Source organism: Sorex araneus, chromosome 9 (assembly GCF_027595985.1).
Source record: "Sorex araneus isolate mSorAra2 chromosome 9, mSorAra2.pri, whole genome shotgun sequence".
NCBI lineage: Eukaryota > Metazoa > Chordata > Mammalia > Eulipotyphla > Soricidae > Sorex > Sorex araneus.
In genome coordinates, this window is record NC_073310.1 from 50472379 (window position 1) to 50491055 (window position 18677).

The 18677-nt window shown below is 40.5% G+C and overlaps 1 protein-coding gene across 9 annotated transcripts in view; it reads left to right on the top strand.

Annotated features, from left to right (window-relative positions):
- ARHGAP12 (Rho GTPase activating protein 12) overlaps positions 1-18677 on the top strand; it is a 114830-nt gene that overhangs the window by 49335 nt on the left and 46818 nt on the right. For 7 of the 9 annotated variants that reach the window (XM_055147346.1, XM_055147347.1, XM_055147341.1 and 4 more), the window contains one exon: positions 12270-12533. The exons of the other annotated variants lie outside the window; for them this stretch is intronic. In XM_055147346.1, coding sequence (XP_055003321.1) covers positions 12270-12533 — 264 coding nt within the window. The remainder of the gene's footprint in view (positions 1-12269; positions 12534-18677) is intronic. 9 annotated transcript variants of the gene reach the window in all.

Sequence of the window (18677 nt, forward strand, 5' to 3'; positions counted from 1 at the left end):
CCTTGCAAAGCACGTGCTCTACCTGCTGTACTATCTTTCTGTCTCCTGAATTGCATTTTCTGTTTATCTTTTCTGAGATTTTTGTAGAATGTCAGTGTTGAAATGTCTAAACTGTGTATTTATTTGAAATAATTTGGAAGAATGCAGCCTGATTCATACTCATCAGATTCTTGTGTACTTAGTTCAAATAAAATCTAGTTTAAAATGGGCAAAGCATTTTCACAGGAGTTGGCAAACCTTTTCTGAAGAGAGAGAGTAAGCACTTTGGGCTTTGGGGCTGCGTGGTCTCAGCTATTGCCATCGTATTCTCAAAATAGCCGAGACAAAGTGGAGCAGGGGTGTGGCTGTATTTCACTAATGTAATTATTAAACAGACCATAGTTTCGGTTTAAACATAGTTTGTCTATCCATATACCATAAGGAAATAGACAAATGTAAATGTTTTTACTTTCTTTCTTTGTCTCAATTTAATGTAAAATGCAAAGAGATACTCAAATATAAAATTGTAGAATGTTGCCACACAGATATTATTTGGATATTCTGCAACATTGTATTGTTAATTTTTGCTGAAAATTTTCTTCAGGTTTAGGACAGTTTGGGGTTTGTGTCCTACAGAAGTCTTAGGAATTTCATTATGAAATCTTGGAAAAGCAAGATGTTGAACTTAAGTTAAAAATTCTGAGTAAAGGGTAATAGCCTCTTCCTATATAACTTCATTCAATACATCAGCAAGGGTTATATCATTCGAGTTGTAAATTTCTGGAGAGTTTTAAAGTCTAATTTCTATTTCCTTTAAAGAACCTTTAGGGGGACCTTTCATATTTTTCATTTTAAAAAAGAGTAAGTAGCATCTCTTGCAGCGTAGTGCATCACTTTTCTAGCCACCAGTGTCATTAAAAAGTTTCATTTTCAACTCAGTATCTTTATTAAGTAGGTCAGATTTTTTTCACTTGAATTACCAAAATTGTTAAGCCTCTGTATTATCTGAATGTTACTGGTAAATATTCAGTCATGGAGCAGATGCCTAAGAACCAGAGCTTTTTGTTTTCAAAGAAAAATTATTTCCTGTTTCAGTTATTTTTTTTTCCCCTCATTGACTGTTTTAGTATTATTTAAATGAATTCTGCAGAGTTGCAATAACTTGACATCTAGATGTTCTTTAACAAAATCAGATGGGAATAAATATGATTTTTTTTCTTTTCCTTTAGAGATTTAAAGACTTATATGTCATTGTTCCTCTGCTAGCTACGTGTAATTGTTTAAAAAGAATGGTATGGATACTAATTACTTGTTCTGATATATTATTATAGTTTTTCTGTGAGTACTCTCCGTAAAGTAGAATCTGAGGACTGAAGATTGTGACAACCAGACTTGTTTCTTTCTCTCTAACTTGGATTTCGTTCTGTTAGAAGGAACCAGGACACTTGTTGCCGCTTTCACTATGTCTCATTCTTTGTTTTTTTGTTTTGTTCTTTTTTTTTTTTTTTTTTTTGGGGTGGTGGTAGGTTGGGGAGTGCGGTGTGGCTTGGGTCATACCCTGCACTGTTCAAGAGGTTACTTCAGACTCTGCTCCATGCTCAGGGATCTCCCTCTGTGGTCCATGTGGGACCCTGCCATTTTGGGGAGCTGACTAGCAGAGTGTGTCTTCAGCCCATTGAGCTATAGAGCTTCCTCTCCGTAGAGCCGGAGCAAAACTATCGTGTTTTGCTAAAACAAAGCCTTGTACACAGGCTTTGACCGCTGGTACCCCATATAGCTACTGGAAATGGCCCCAAAAGGAGGGAGGGAGGGAGGGAGGGAGAGGAAAGAAGGGAGGGAGAAGGAGGGAGGGAGGGAGGGAGGGAGGGAGGGAGGGAGGGAGGGGGGAGAGAGAGAGAGAGAAAGAGAGATCTCAATCTGAAAAACAGCTTTATCCAAAATGGATACCCTGCACAAAATAAATCTTTATTTAGATTTCTGCCACTGATTTTCATGCTTGTTTCATGTGTAGGGATTTCTGAAGCCTGAATGAAAAACTTTCTATTTCACTTGTGCATGTTCAATATTTGATGGAAAGGAGTAAGTATATCAACTGATGTGCTGTTAAAGAGAGGCAGGATGTCTCAAGCAAGAATTGGAACAGGATGCAGTTAATTCTGAGTCCCTCAGTGAAGGTCAGGAGTCAGTTTGACTTAAGAAACTTTGTATTTAAGAACATTATTTTGTAATTTTTTAAATTCTGAACTGAGAGGTAGTTTTGATGTGGAAGAATAATTGGAAGACCTTTGAAAAAGAGACTTAGGATCTTGGGGAAAGCAATGGAAAACAAAGTCTGCATTTAACTCTATAGAACTGAAGTATATTTGTTACATGATTTTGTTTCTTGTTCTATAAAATGTAGTTAGACTTTCATATTTTTCTGCTTGAGACTTGAAATATATGAGGATTCAAGAAGAAAAGATATTTCAGTTACTTTAAATTTCAGCTCTAGATTAATACTCCTTTGAGGTTTTTTTCCTTTTCTTTTTTTTTTTTAAATTTTGTGTTTTGGGTCAACTTTGTGCTGGGGTTGGTGGTGGGGAGTCACTCTTGATGGGGCTCCGAGGACCATGCAATGCCGGTACAGCATGCACTCCGCCCACTGAGCTATCTTTCTGGCCCCCTTTTAGGTTCATGTCGTCTTCAGTACTAATGTGTAAGAGGTCATAAAGTGAAAGATCCATAAAGTACTCATGTCATGTTTTAATATGACCTTTCAAATTGATGCTGAGTTTTATTTCAGAAGTTTCAAGGAAAAGGGCTCTGGGTATAAATCTGTATTTGGGTTCTTCAAAGAAACAACCAATAAGATATAGAGAGAAAGAGGTAATGGGAACGGGGGTGGAAGCTAGGAATCCCATGGTATTGCCACTGCAAGCTGGACAACCAGGGCAACTAGTAGCATGATGCAGTCCAAGCCAAAGAAATTCGAAGGTCTCCTGGGATAAGTTCTTGATGAATCCCAGGACCCAGGAACAAGACTTTGAATCTATCAGTAGTTTCTTAGTTCAACTAAGTGCATTTGCCTTTCCTCTGCCTTGTTGTTTCATTAGACCTTTAATGTATTTGGGTGCCTCAGCCACACTGGGGAGGGCAATCTTATTTACTCAGTTCCTGATACAAATAACATTACTCGCACACCCAGAATGTTGTACCAGCTCTCCAGGCACCTTTTAAACCCAGTCACGTGACAGCTGCTATCAGTTATATCAACACCTAAAGAACAGAGTGGGGCTTGAACAGATATTTCTAATGTTCTTTATGGCAGTATTGTTCACAGTAACCAGAAGTTGGAGCCTTTCATCCAAGTTTCCACCCACAGATGAATAGATAAATGTGGTATCTGGGATAGTCTGACACATGCTACAGCCTGGATGAATCGTCAGGACACTTTGCTAAGTGAAATTAAAGGTTATGCATGATTCCACATGTATGAGGAACCTACATTAGTCAAGTTCATGGAGACAGAAAGAATGTTGGTTGCCAAGAAATGGGAAGAGAGAGGAGACTAGAGAGTTATGTAACAGGTACAAAAGTTCAGTTTTGCAAGATGAAAAAAGAGCTGAAGATGGAAGCGGTCATGGTTACAGAGAGAGGAGGACTGGAATCTTTGGAGGACCAGCTCAAAGAGAAATACTGGAGTCTGGCTACTTACATAGCACAATCCTGTTTCACTTTGTCTTTTGGCTGCTTATACAGCACAATCCCATTTGACTTCTCCTCTTTTTCCCTTCCTTAAGTGTTTTACCCATTAGCAACTTGGAGAACTTGCTAATGGAAACTGAATTCTCAATGCAGCTTACTATGATGGTTTCTAAGCACAGTGTGGTTCCAAGCACAGTGCTTACATTTTGCTTTAGAATAAACCCAAACTGTCTCTGACCACAAGCAAGTCCTCTTCCTTTGTTTGCTCTAGATTTCCTGGGTAAACTTGAAGCTTTGAGTATTGACCTTCATAGGTATTGTAATTGGTCTTGCTTTTTTATCACTTAGGCTATACAACTTTCAAAAAATTATTCCACGATTATAGATGAGGTTAAAACTAATAACATTTTTTCATAATTTTTGTTTTAAATTTCACAATAAATGTGCTCCCTGAAGAATAAATTGGAAAGTGCAAATGAATAAAACCCAAAACAAAACCAATAGTAAATTTGTAGTAAAAAACTACAAATATGTAGTTTTTGATCTTTTTCTTGCAAATGTATGTATGAATGCATGTATATATTTTTGCATTGTATGTGTTGAATTATCAGTTTTGACTCTTTCAAGGAACTAAGGTCCTAAGTTTTCTTGCTTTATAAAATTATGATAGTCATTTGTTTTTATTTACTTTAATACATTTAAGGCATTTACTACATCTTTAATGTAATAATGCCTTAACACTTTTAATTATGCACTACTTGGAAATAATAAAATCAACAATTCAGGCAATTGCATTATAGTCTTCTTATGAAGATATGCTAATGAGTTGGCACATGTGATAAGTAAGAAATTCATTAATTTTAGTTTTGGGGTTTGCGCCACGCTGAGTCGTGGCTAGGGACTGTTGTATGCTCTGTGCTCAGGAGGGCACAGGTGCCTGGGCATCATAGTGGTGCTGGTCATTAGCAGTGGGGGCATTTCAGGCAGGCACCTTGACGCAGCTCTGCAGCCCCTGATCCAATTATTTGGTGTGTTTATTTGAAATGACAATTTGTAAATTCTTTTCCTTAAATTTATTTTTTGTTCTTTTGATTTTGGGCGACACCCAGCAGTGCTCAGGGCTTACTTCTGGCCCTGTGCTCAGAGGTCACTCCTGGCAGGACTCAGGGAATCATGGCAGGACTCGGGACCATCCAGGGTGCCGGGGATCACACCTGGGTCAGCCTCATGTGACAAAGTGCCATGCCCATTGTACTCTCTCTCCAACTCCTCCTTTCTTCATTTTCTTTTTTAAATTCTTATTAGTGAATCACCGAGGGGTACAGTTGCAGATTTACAGACTTTCATGCTTGTGTTTCAGTCATACACTGATCGAGTATCCATCCCTCCACCAGTGCCCATTCTCCACCACCAATGGTCCCAGTATCCCTCCCAGCACCCTCACCCCTTCCCCCCCACCCCACCCCGCCTCTGTGGCAGGGCATTCCCTTTTGTTATCTCTTTCCTTTTGGGTGTTGTAGTTTGCACTAGAGGCATGGAGTGCCCATTGTGTTCGGTCTATAGTCTACATTCGGTTCGCATCTCCCAACCCGAGCTGGTCCTCCAAATACCCTTTACTTGGTGTTCCCTTCTCTATCTGCCAGTTCCTCTTTTCTTAAATATAATATATATTTCTTAGTTTTTAAAAAGTGTAGCAAGGAATAAATAGCCTTTTTGCTGGAAAATGAGGTGGAGTCACATTCAGTGCATACATATACCATATAACTGAATTAATTCTGTATCTTGAAATTGTTTGGGCTCTTGCCGAAACCTTAACTTCAAAGCTTGGGCTTGTGTATGGAGTAAGTGCTGTCATCAAGCTAATCTGGATTTGTATCATAAATGTTTTACTCTTCTAGAATAATTTTATCACAGACTATTCTTTAATCATCACTGAATGCTGATCCTATAGTTACTATTCAGGTTCCCCAGAGGGATTTTGTAATAGTGAATGGCAGTGCATCAGTCTGTAGCCTGTTCCTTCATCAGCGTAAAATAATAACTCTTGCTGTCTCAGCAAAATGCCCTCTTGAAGAATTTCGTTTGTTTAACTGACCGAGGACAAACATATCTGGCTGAATGCTTTTTAACACAAATTAATAATGAAGTTTCGTCAAGAAATCGCCCTAGCAGCTGTTTCTGTGACCTTTCTGCTTCTTAAAATATTCTGTGGATTGGGAAAGATGTTACTGGGAAAATACTCACCGGAGTCGGAGTCAGGGCTCGAGAAAGGATCTGCAGCATGTTTGTTTCTAGACTCTGAAAATACATCAAGATTAAGGATGGTCTTGAGCTGAACTCTTAGGGATGCACAGTTGAGTTGGGGACTAAAACGTAATCCTGTGATGCCAACCAGCAGGAAGGGTGAAGACAAACTGCTGCAGCGTGGCTCAGGCCTGTGTAAGTGCCACTTGCCAGGCACGGTTCATGTGCCCTGGGATGTGACTAATGGCCAGGGCCTGAATTTTATTTACTTTACGAAATTAGTTCAGATGTGAAAACAGACACTTGGTTCATGTATTGGAAAACATTTTTTTTTCTTTTTCCTTTTTGGGTCACACCTGGCGATGCTCAGGGGTTACTCCTGGCTCTGCACTCAGGAATCACACCTAGAGGTGCTCAGGGGACCATATGGGATGCTGGGGATTGAACCTGGGTTGGCCGTGTGCAAGACAAACGCACTACCCACTATACTTTCGCTCCGACCCCTGTTGGAAAACTTTTAAGAACATTTAGAATAATATGAACATGTGACTGTTTTTCAAGTGTAACTTTTATGAAACAGATGTAGATAAAATATTTTTGATGAAAAATTTGGATCTGAGTTGACATGTGTGAAATACACTATTTATTATTATTATTATTATTATGCTTTTTTAAATCTCAAAACATCTCATTATATGGTAAAATGTTAGTTTGCTATATTGGATTAGGTGACTACTAGAATTCAGTTTTCCTATTTTCCTATTTATTTCTCCCTCCCCCCCTTTTTTTTGAAATGAAAAAGCTTCTGTTGAAACTTATTTAGAAAGATGTGAAGGGAGCGAAAGAGTGTGTGCAAAAGAGAACACGGGCTTCTCTAGGGTAGCAATAAGCCAGCCAAGAAGCCTGCGAGCAAGCGAGAGTGCTGAGGGGGCTGGCTTGGCGAGCAGGCCTGCTCTCGCTGGCCTGTGTGCCGCAGTTGCAGGGGGCGCAGGGCCCTTAGTATTGCTCAGCCGTCCGGGATCACGGTGCTCCTCAGGCCCAGCCCAGCCAGGGGGCACCAGGCAACCCAGGCAGTGCTTGAGGCCCTTCTATTTATTTTGTTTAAAAGTTTTTTTGTTTGTATGTTAGTTTACTTCTTGTTTGGGGGCCATACCTGGTGATGCTCAGGGCTTCTCTGGCTCAAAACCCACCCGTCACTCCTGGTGGGCCCGGGGAACCGTAGAACCCAGCTGGCTGCGGGCAAGGCAAGCGCCCTGCCTGCTGCACTGTCTTTCCGGCTTGGGCCCTTTCGGTACGGCAGCTGGAGAATTGCAAACGATGTACATTGCTCACTTTATGGATTAGTGCCACTGTAATTATTAGTGCCCAGGAACCCTGGATTTTTCTTGGTGAGAAATTATGGAGCATTGCAAAGAAAATATGACTTTTTTTGCTTTTTGGGTCACACCCGGTGATACACAGGGCTTACTCCGGGCTTTGCACTCAGGAATTACTCCTGGCAATGTTCGGGGGACCATATGGGATGCTGGGAATCGAACCCTGGTTAACCGCATGCAAGGCAAACACCCTACCTGCTGTACTATCGCTCCAGCCCCCCAAAATACGATTTTTTAATCTAGTTCTCTGGTTGCATATGTTGATGAGTGGTGGGGAACAGGATATCCTGGGGAGACAAATAAAGAGATTTGAAGGTATTTGGGAGGGGTGCCTGGTCCTTCTGGCAGAATTCTAAGTATCATGGATTTTACAGTGAAGATGTAAAGAGAATGACAAGGACACAGGAAAGCTTCATTTCTTTTTCTCACACAGGAGTGATCACAAGCTGTAGACCCTTTCCTTTGATTTAGGTGTCTGAGTCAATAAAATGCTGATGGTTTTAAGTGGGCAAATAACAAGACAGGTCAAGATAGGCTCTATCTCCTTAGAGAATGATCAGTACAGTGAGAAACAGGTCGACAGGTGAAGGAATGGGGATGGTTGATGGCTTTGGATGCTTGTAAACACTCAGCCAGGAGGAGACGACCCAGCCAAGGGTAGTTATCTTGGAATGGGACAGAAAGGGATCCAGGATATATTAGGAGTAGAACTCTGTTGAGGTAAAGAGCAGAGATACAGTACGACTTTGAGATTCTCAACTGCGTAATGGATAGTGAAAGAACTGGAATAGTATATAAAGAAAAGGGTTAAGGTAGAAGCTAAAATATGACACATAGAATATATTTAGTTTTTCATAAATTAGCTGTAATTTGGGGGAAAGAGCTAGTAATGTGTAAATTCATTTTATTAAGGCAGTGGATTATGATGAAAACTCTTGACTTTAAAAACAGCAGTAGAGGGGCTGGAGTGATAGCACAGTGGGTAGAGTGTTTTCCTTGCAAACCCGGGTTCGATTCCCAGCATCCCATATGGTCCCCCGAGCACCACCAGGAGTAATTCTTGAGTACAGAGCCAGGAGTAACCCTTGTGCATCTCTGGGTGTGGCTCAAAAGCAACAACAACAACAACAACAAACAGCAGTAGAGAATGAATTTTAATTTGTGGATTCCAAGATTCGGGGATCGAACCCAGTGCCTCACTCATGCAAGGCAACTGCTCTAGTGCTGAGCTGTGTCCATTCTCCCACACTGATGACTATTTGTTTGGCTATATCAAAGTAATTCCCTCTCAGTAATATATCAAGTGCTTATGTGTAGGTGCTAGTCTAGGCACTGAAGATGAAGAGATTAAAAATGAAACGCAAGTGTTTCTGCCTCAAAAATAATCAAGTCCTGGGGTGAAAGGAAGACAAGTAAGTCTGGAATAGTGCACGATTTAATATTAAGTTCCATGCTCAGTATCTGTGGCTGTCAGAAAGGGCATGGGAAATGACCTCAGGGGCTTGAGTGGTAGTACAGTGGGTAGGGAACTTGCTTACAGCCCACCCAGGTTTGATCCCCAGCACCCCATGTGGTACCTCCCCAGGAGTGATCCCTCAGTGCTGAGCTAGGAGTAAGCCCGGAGCATTGCTGGGCGTGGCCCCCAAACAAAAACAATAAAAAGAAAGAAAATGACACCACACAGGTGTAGGCTTGGTCTCGAAGGGAAATGTTATCCCTTTTGGCAAACCTTTTAATCTATGACAAACTTCCTAATTCTGCACACTAATTCCCCAGCTATGTCTGTATTGGTGCCTCTCGCCCTGTGCTTTTTTCTGTACTATCAGCCATCTATTTACCCTTTCGATACTGCTAGGGATTTTAATTTAGGGTACGGAGGATCACACTGTAGTCAGTTGACAGCTGTTACTGCTGGTTGACAGAAATGACTTAATCGGTATGTTTGTGTATGGCGTGCTAGACAGGATCTGTCAGATCTCAGTTTTCCTACTGGGGATCTGCCCTAATATTTTCTTGGGATGTAAGGGGAGGGACCAGAGGCAGAGATGGTGACCCAGATCTGTGATGGTGAGGAGGTTGTTCAAGTTGTTGGCTAGAACAGCAGAAGAGGGAGGGGACGGAAGATGGAGGGGTAAAGAGTTAGATCGACTGCGAATATGTAATCGTATACACGTTGAGGAGCCTGGAGTTTCCCTAACTAAAATTACAAACAGTAAGAAAGAGAATGTTTCCCATAAAGATAATATCGATCGACTTCACTTAGCTTCATTTTTGAAAGCTGCTTTTCTTCCATTGTTTTTAATGTCAGCTAGAAATATTTTGAGTGTTTTTGCAGTATCCCTCGCCCCTGCTCCTGATTTCCCTAGTTTCTGTTTGCTTCTCTGTCCAAATCCAGCTAAGTCTGTTTTCCTGAATACCATATCTCCCTCTCTTTTCTCAGTTTATTGCTTTTTGTGTGTGCCCAGGGTCTTCTGTACACACACGTTTTCATATCATTTGGCTTATGCCATTAAGATGTTTTTGGTTTTGTTTTTGTCTTGCTTTTTAACCTGTTTCTGGTTTACTAGGCTGCTGGCCCTTGGTGGCAATGAATGATAGGGATTGTGTTCAAATTCTTCTCTTCCTAGCTTCATAGTTTTTAAATGTTAAATCAGAAAGTATCAGTATATTTTGTAGAGCTTGCAGATGTGAGCATTTTTTGTATTTAAAAATTATTAAGCAAAGTATAGTGTGCTTAATTTCCCTCTGAAATTTGGCTTTGCTGAAAAAAAAAACTTTCTTGGAAAGTTAAAATTGATACGCAGTTTTCAGTTGTGAACCTAAGAGTTTGTCTTGTATTAACTGTATGTTACTACAGTGTTGACTTTTTTGCCTTTAGTTCTGCTGTTATGACCTAACAGCATATGCAGCAGTTATGTGAAACAAAGCTTACTTGGCAGCAGGGACTGATACTGACTATTCATTAATATCAACTGGTATTTAGATTATCATGTCAAGTAACATGATAATAAAGAAGCAAGCATTATAGCTTCTTAGGTGATAACTCTCTTACTGTTCTCTAAATTTTACTTTAGAAGCAATTCTTGAACTAATGTCAAAATAAAAGGAACACATATCACACTATATTTGGTCTTAAAAATATAAGAATTTAGGTAGAATCAAAGTTTAAAGTTATCGTCATATGTATGGTTCTCCAGTTTTTCTTTTTGTGGATAGGGAAGGACTGTTTTAATTTATATATAGATAAAGTAGACCAGGCCAAGTCATTTTTAAAATATAAAATTGGGTCATGTGCAGAGGTACTGGTCCCAATTCAGCTGTTAATTATTGATAGATGTGGCCCATAAAATATAGTTTGTTCTCCTTTAAAAATATTTCTTACGAAGAAATCCATTGTATTTTGTTGGTAACAATTCATGAACAAGCTTGCTCAATTTTAGGGCATCATACGTAAGTCATCTTACATATACTACAAAACTTAATTTTTACTTGATTCATATGTTAGAAGCACTCCCTCCTTTTTGCTTATTTATGTAAAGAAAGAGCCTCCAAGACAGTCACAGCCACTTGAAGTGTTAATCATCAACTGGTTCAGTGCTCCTTAGGGGGGTAGGACCAAATGCTGCTGCCCAACCTGGCCCAGCAGTGCTCAGGGGTTTTCAGGGCTACTGACGTGGTGGTGTGAGGGAGGCTCGAGGTACCTGCTATCACACTCTTGCTAATTTCTCAAACTTTCCTCTTTGACTTATCTTCGGAGAAGACATGGTTAATGGTGACATGGATCACAGCGCTGCAGAGTGTTATATGTGTGTATGGTACATGGTGTAAAATGTTTTCTCAGGCATGTGAGATGCATGCTTTTAACAGCTAGAATTCCCAGTCAGCGTGGTTTGCATTGCCATTCTGTGAAGGGTAGTGTTCTGTGCTCTTGACTGACATCTAGTGAGATACTGAAAAACAGGAAGAGGACTGAGTTGTATCTCAAGAGGGTGAAGTATGTATGTGAGAGCTGGAGTGGCAGGTGCGATCCCTCCTGGTCCCAAGGACCACCAGGAGTGATCCTGGAGCACTGAGTCAGAAGTAGCCCCTGAGCACCACTGAGTGTCCCCCACCGCCCAATAAAAAAGTGAAGTAAATCAGTGAGTTACTGCTAAATTCTCATTTTCCACTAGTAAGAAATTCTTAAGAAAAGTAGGAAGAGGTATGATTTGTTTACGGCAACTGAGAAATCTGGGACGGAATAGAGTGTAGTCAAGTCTTAGCTTAAGCACTGTTTTCTCTTTAATGTTCGTTGTACTTGTTTTGGGGTCACACCCGGTGGTGCTCAGCGGTTACTCCTGTCTCTGTGCTCAGAGATCACTCCTGGTGGTGCACAGGGAGACTATATGGAATTCCAGAGATTTAACCCGGGTTGGCTGCATGCAGTGCAAGTGCCCTGCCCCGTCTCTCTCTTGGCCCCTTTTTCTTTAATGTTTTGCTTCGACTTCCGATTTAACATTAAATGTAGATTTTTGATAATTTTTGAAATATATGCCATTGCCCTCGAGACTTTTTGTATTTTTCAAAATTGCTTCAAGTCATTTAACTTTATAGCTGTGGGAAATCTTGCTTTTTAACTCAGTTCCCTAATCTATGAAGATTTAAAAAGTCTATTTCAAAGAGATGAAATGACCTAATCCAGCACCATAATCCAGTGTGTTATGCTGGATCATAAAATGTAACTCATGGCTTTTGATTTCTAGACAAATAATTCTTTCACGCTGAGAAGCAATACGAGGCGCACTTTAGAGTTGGTGCACGTGCATGCGTGAGTGTGTGTGGGTGTATCTATTTTCATCGGATTGTGAATGTTAAATTATATTTTCAGAAAAAAATTTAACTGTGTATGTTTTTAATGAATTGGTACATACGATAAATTGTGTTTTGTTTCATTTTCATTTATATGTAAATGCTAGTTTATAGCTGAATATTTCAAACATTTTCCAGGCAACAACACCTCCAAGTCAAGGACGGCCAGATTCTCCTGTCTATGCTAATCTTCAGGAACTGAAAATATCCCAGTCTGCTCTTCCTCCGCTCCCAGGGAGCCCCGCGATCCAGATTAATGGCGAATGGGAGACGCATAAAGATAGTTCAGGGCGCTGTTATTACTATAACAGAGGAACGCAGGAAAGAACTTGGAAACCCCCTCGCTGGACCCGGGATACAAGCATAGGCAAAGGAGATTTCCAAAGTCCAGGAGATCAAGAGGTATGAGTAACTAAGGACCAGGGCCCACACCCACACCCTTTTTGCTATTCAAAGACAAAAAAGGTGAATAGGTGCTTATTAGTATGAAAATGACAGACCATTTGACATTTCTTAGGTATTCTAAGTTATTTTTGTATGAATGCTCTTTACTTCTAGTTAGGCAGTTGCTAACCTTTGGGCATTTCAGAATTAATTGGATTAAAGTGTCCTAGTGCTAGTAGTTTTCCTCAAATTAAATGGCAAATAGAATGAATTCAGTTCATTGTAATTGCTGAAATATTAGCAGGTTTAAACAAAAAAAAAAAAAGGAAAGAAAATATATGATGTGACCTAGCCAGATAAATAGAAGCAAAGTTAAATAACTTAAATAGTTTTTTCCTGTTGGTTTGGTAGAGCTACCAAGATAATTGTTAGTTTTTGTCAGGACTACAAAATCACTCTATTTAAGTGAAGTTTAAGACACAGCCTCCAGAAGGATCATGATGTAAGTCTGATAAATCTACTCTAAAGCTCCGACCTTCTCTATTCTAAACGCGCCCCCAGCCCTCTTCATGCACTTGTGGAGGTTGGTACAGTCTGTTATGAGCTGTTACAAGAAACACTCATATACTTAACCCAGAGGGCTGGAGAGGTTCCTGAGATTTCTTGGATCTGTTGAGACAGACAGAAGCTTGGGTAGAATTGATCAAATGGAGTCAGTCAGTTTCATCCTGCTGTTGGGTAGATTTGGGTCCCTGTGTAGGACACAAGGACACCCTATTCTCCCAGAAAGAAGCTCGGACTTGTATAATAAAAACGCAATTCCTCGTTAGGAGCTGGAAAAACCAGGTAATGCTTCTGTATATAGCAGAAACGAAAAGCTTTTTTGTAGCTGATAACCCCTCCTGTCCTATTTTTTCAGTTGGCTATTTATAGCTTTGGTTTTGGTGGTAACTTATATTTTTTATGTTCACGAATGAGAGAATAGTGAGGGAAATTGTTCATGTGTTACTATACTATAATTATGTGTTAGGGAAAAATATCTTATTTGAATTGTAGATCTAGGAAGATGTGATAATAACCTGTACTGTGTGTCGATAAAATGAAATTTTCTGGCTTCAGTTAATCAGGAGGGCTAAATTACAGAATAAAGGGGTTTGAAAGCACACACACTTTTAGCACCATGATTCTTAACTTTCTATTTCAATAAGTAAATGAAAGCGATAGGCATATCAGTTTATACTGGTAGTCTGTACACAAATCAGAATAGATATTTCCCAAAGGGTCGGAATATACCTTCCAGAAATTTTTTGAGAATGTCGGTTACACATGAGAGAGAAACCTTAGACTGTGTGTGTGAGTGTGAGGGTGTGTAAGGAGGAGGGCAGAGCTGCAGTGAGGAGAGGGGAGAGGACTGGGGTGGAGAGAGTAATGGAATCGCATGTGGTGGCAGGAACACTCAGTTGGGGCCCTCAGAAATTATTATTTCTCATAGTTGCAAGCATTTTGAGCTTCAGTTGCTTTTTGGGGGGAAGACTACAGTTTTAGAAATCACTAATGTTTTTCTTCATTTTGGCTTTTTGTTCGTTTGCTTGTTTTTTTTTTTTTTTGGCTACAGCTAGCAGTGCTCTGGGCTTACTCCTGCCTTTACTCAGGGATCACTCCCCGCAGGCATCGGGGAACCATGTGTGGTGTCAGGGATGGAACCTGGGTGGGCTGAGTGCATGGCACCATCCCTATCTGTTGCAGTATTGTTCTGCTTCCTCATTCTTTTTTTTTTTTTTTTTTTTGCTTTTTGGGTCACCCGGCAATGCTCAGGGGTTACTCCTGGCTCTGCACTCAGGAATTACTCCTGGCGGTGCTCAGGGAACCATATGGGATGCCAGGGATTGAACCCAGGTCAGCCACGTGCAATATTGCAAGGGCCCCTTGCTTCATTCTTTTCCTTTGAAACTAATCCAAGTCCTCAGAATTTTCCAGATTGTCTAGAAGACAAGGACACGGGAGCCACACAGTTTGCTCTTCAACTACACTGATGAACCCGTGCAGGTTTCACAGTTACAAAGGTACATGCTGGTCCCGCTTGTACACGAGGGCAGCTGTTTTCCTTCTTGAGAGGGACTAAATAATCCCTCCCTCTGCCGGGGTGAGAAAGGGATGCACTTAACAACCAGGCATGACGAAGTGGGTTGTGGGCATTGGCGACCTCGATGCAGTACCCCTGCTTTCACCTGGGTTCCAGGCATGCTTGCTGCTCCCTCCTTCACTGCCCTCACCTGTGCCATTTGAAGATTCTGCTCTCTGCGTGCGGTGCATTTTTCACTCCCCCCATTCGACTCTTCCATGGGGGATGCTTTAGCCTTTGGCTTATCTGCTTCTCAGCTTCCAGAGTTTTTGTGACTGTTGTTTCTTCTTGTGTCTTGTTCATATGTGTTCAGATTCTTCTAAGCATGTTTGCTTTTGTTTTAGTGGGGTTTCAGAGAGCAAGTGTTAACTCTTCCATCGCTCAGACTTTTTTCAGCTGTTAACCCAGAACAGTGAATTTTAACTGGGGATAGGTTTGCCTCCCTGGATGACCTTAGATACTGTCTGGAGACATTTTGCTTATAACTTGGAGAGTGCTGCTAACATTTAGTAGGTGGAGACCAGAGATGTTGAATATACTGTGATATACAAAGTAGCTCAAGCACAAAATTATTTTGCCCTAAATGTCTATAGTGTGACTGTTGAAATTTAACATGCATACTTAACAGAATCTAAAGTTAATTATTATCTTCTTTCTCCTTAAGGCCCTACAGGAATTATTTGAGTTGTTATGTTCTTGATGTCTTAGATTTTATTTCTATTTTTAGTTTCTTTATTGTACATGGGTGACTCAAGATTCTCATGTTTACTGCTTCCTTGCTTACAATTTCTTTATGCAAATGTGGTTATCTTGTCTAACTCGTACTATATTAAGTATATATTTTCAAAGGGTGTTAATGATAGAATCTTGATGTTTGTCTGGAAATGTATTTGTCCTTTTCTGAAGAGCATCTTCATTGTGTATACAGTTGTAAGTTGACTGGCATGTTCACTGAAGACTTCGTTTCGTAGTGCCAGTCTTCTGGTTTTGGTGAGAAGGTTTATACCTGTCAGTCCGATTGGCTTTTCTTCAAAGATAGTTGGTCTCTTTCTTGCTGTCTCTTGGGGGCCATACCTGGCAGTGCTCAGGAGCTGCTCTTGAAGCAGTGCTTATGGGCCCCTTCTGGTGGAAGTCAGAGGAGCAGCGGTGCTGGGGAGTGAGCGCAGGCCTTCTGCGTGTGCTCCACCTGCTAAGCCGTCTCTGGCCTGGCTTGTCTCATCTTGCTGCAGCTATTAAGACCTTCTCTCTAATTCTCCCAGGGTGTAATTAGATAAAGGTATTTCTTTCATTTTTTGCCAAGGTTTTGTTGGGAGTTCGGAGTTTGAGGACTCCTATCTTTGATCAGTTCCAGAAAATGTTTCATGACTTTCTCTATATAGCATCCTTTGCACTTTCTCTTTCCTCTAACTGGGAACTTTAAGTAGGCAATTGTTTTGGGTCCTGTCTTGCCGTGCCCCCCACTCCCACCTCCTACACCCCCTCCCCCCCTCCCCACACTCTGAATTATGTCTGTTTTCTCTTTGCTTCATTCTCAAAAATGTCTGGTTCTATCTGTTATTGGCTGTTGTGGTTTTTTCAGCCCCCATATGTAATTTCATTTGATGTTAAAGTGACCCTTGAATTAAAGCATTTTTTTCTATCTTATTTGTTTGGGCGTGTTTCCCTTTCTTATTACTGTGATACGTTTAGCTTCCAAGAAAAAGCTTGAAAGAATAGAATAATAAGCATTCTATATCAGATAATCTTTTATCTGGATTTGTCAGTGATCATTTTCCTATATTTTTTTCTTTTATATGGCTCTAGATGCTTCTCTCTACACTCTTATAGTTTCTCTGAACTATTTGGAACAGATAACATTATTTTTTAAATTTCCAGTTAACAGGAAATTTTTCACCAGAACCAATTTTGGGTGGAAAATGCATTCATCATACTCAAGAAATTTGGTATTACTTTGTCATTTAATCCAGTTGAAATTAAGTGTTTTTAATTAGGTAAAATTGCTTATAGTTTTGGAATTTTTAAAAAAAAAATTTCCTTTGCAGTGAAGAATTTACTTTGCATTGCATTTCTCTGTCCCAGTTTGGTTTTATTTTAATATGTTTATTTATTTATTTTTTGCATGTGCTGATTTTTTTTTAATTTATTTATTTTTAATTAGTGAATCACCGTGAGGGTACAGTTACAGATGTATACACTTTTGTGCTTATGCTTCCTTCATACAAAGTTCGGGAACCCATCCCTTCACCAGTGCCCATTCTCCACCACCAATAAACCCATCATCCCTCCCACCCTCCCCAATCCCATCTCCCCCCACCCCACCCTGCCACTGTGGCAGGGCATTCCCTTCTGTTCTCTCTCTCTAATTAGCTGTTGTGGTTTGCAATAAAGGTGTTGAGTGGCCACTGTGCTCAGTCTCTAACGTCATTCTGCCCACAATTCCCTTCCCCCACACAGCCTTCGACTGCATTAAAGTTGGTGATCCCTTCTCTGAGTTGCCCTTTCCCCAGAATGTGAGGCCAGCCTCCAAGCCATGGAGTCAACCTCCTGGTACTTATTTCTACAATTCTTGGGTGTTAGTCTCCCACTCTGTTATTCTATATACCATAGATGTGTGCAGTCTTTCTGTATCTGTCTCTCTCTTTCTGACTCATTTCACTCAGCATGAAACTTTTCATGCCGATCCACTTAAATACAAAATTCCTGACCTCCTTTTTTCTAACAGCTGCATAGTATTCCATTGTATAGATGTACCAAAGTTTCCTCAACCAGTCATCCGTTCTAGGGCATTCGGGTTTTTTCCAGATTCTGGCTATTGTAAACAGTGCTGCGATGAACATACATGTGCAGATGTCGTTTTGATTATACTTTTTTGCTTCTCTGGGATATATTCCCAGCAGTGGTATTGCTGGGTCAAATGGGAGCTCAATATCTAATTTTTTGAGAATCGTCCATATTGTTTTCCAGAAGGGCCGAACCAGTCAGCATTCCCACCAGCAGTGTAGAAGGGTCCCTTTCTCCCCACATCCTCTCCAACAGCGGTTGCTTTTGTTCTTTTGGATGTGTGCTAGTCTCTGTGGTGTGAGGTGGTATCTCATGGTTGTTTTGATCTGCATCTCTCTGATGATTAGTGATGTAGAGCACTTTTTCATGTGCCTTTTGGCCATTCGTATTTCTTCCTTGGTAAAGTTTCTGTTCATTTCTTCGTCCCATTTTTGATGGGGTTGGCTGTTTTCTTCTTGTAGAGTTCAACCAGTGCTTTATATACCATTGATATTAACCCCTTATCTGATGGGTATTGTGTAAATATCCTTTCCCATTCTGTGGATAGTCTTTGTATTCTGGTCACTGTATCTTTTGCGGTGCAGAAGCTTTTTCGTTTAACGTAGTCCCATTTGTTGATCTCTGTTTTTACTAGATTGCTTAGTTCCGTGTCACCTTTGAAGATACCTTTATCTTCAATATCGTGGAAGGTTTTGCGGACCTTGTCTTCAATGTACCTTATGGTTTGTGGTCTAATGTCGAGGTCTTTAATCCATTTTGATCTGACTTTTGTGCATGGTGTCAGGTCAAGGTCTAAGCCCATTATTTTAATATGTTTTAATAATTCCACTATATAAAGTCTTTGAGAGTCTATATTGTCTGCTTTTCTGCTGACTTCACTGTTTTGGTTCATTGTGTGTGTGTGTGTGTGTGTGTGTGTGTGTGTGTGTGTGTGTGTGTGTGTGTGTGCGCGCGCGCACTACATTCATCTTAGTAGTTTTTGAAAATTCATATGTGAAAGTCTTTAAGGACTTGAGCGGTAGAATAGTGGGTAGTATGCTTGCCTTGCACATTGACAACCCAGGTTTGATCCCTGGCATACCATGTGGTATCCTGAGCCCACCAGGAGTGATCCCTGAGCAGTGCTGGATGTAGCCCAGAAACCAGAAACGACAAAAGAAGGTCTTTAATGTTGAGATAGAAAGTTTGTTACTTCAAATAAAGAGAATTTGCTTTTCCTTCTGCCATATGCACCTGGGGAAACTCTTGTCCTGTGAATA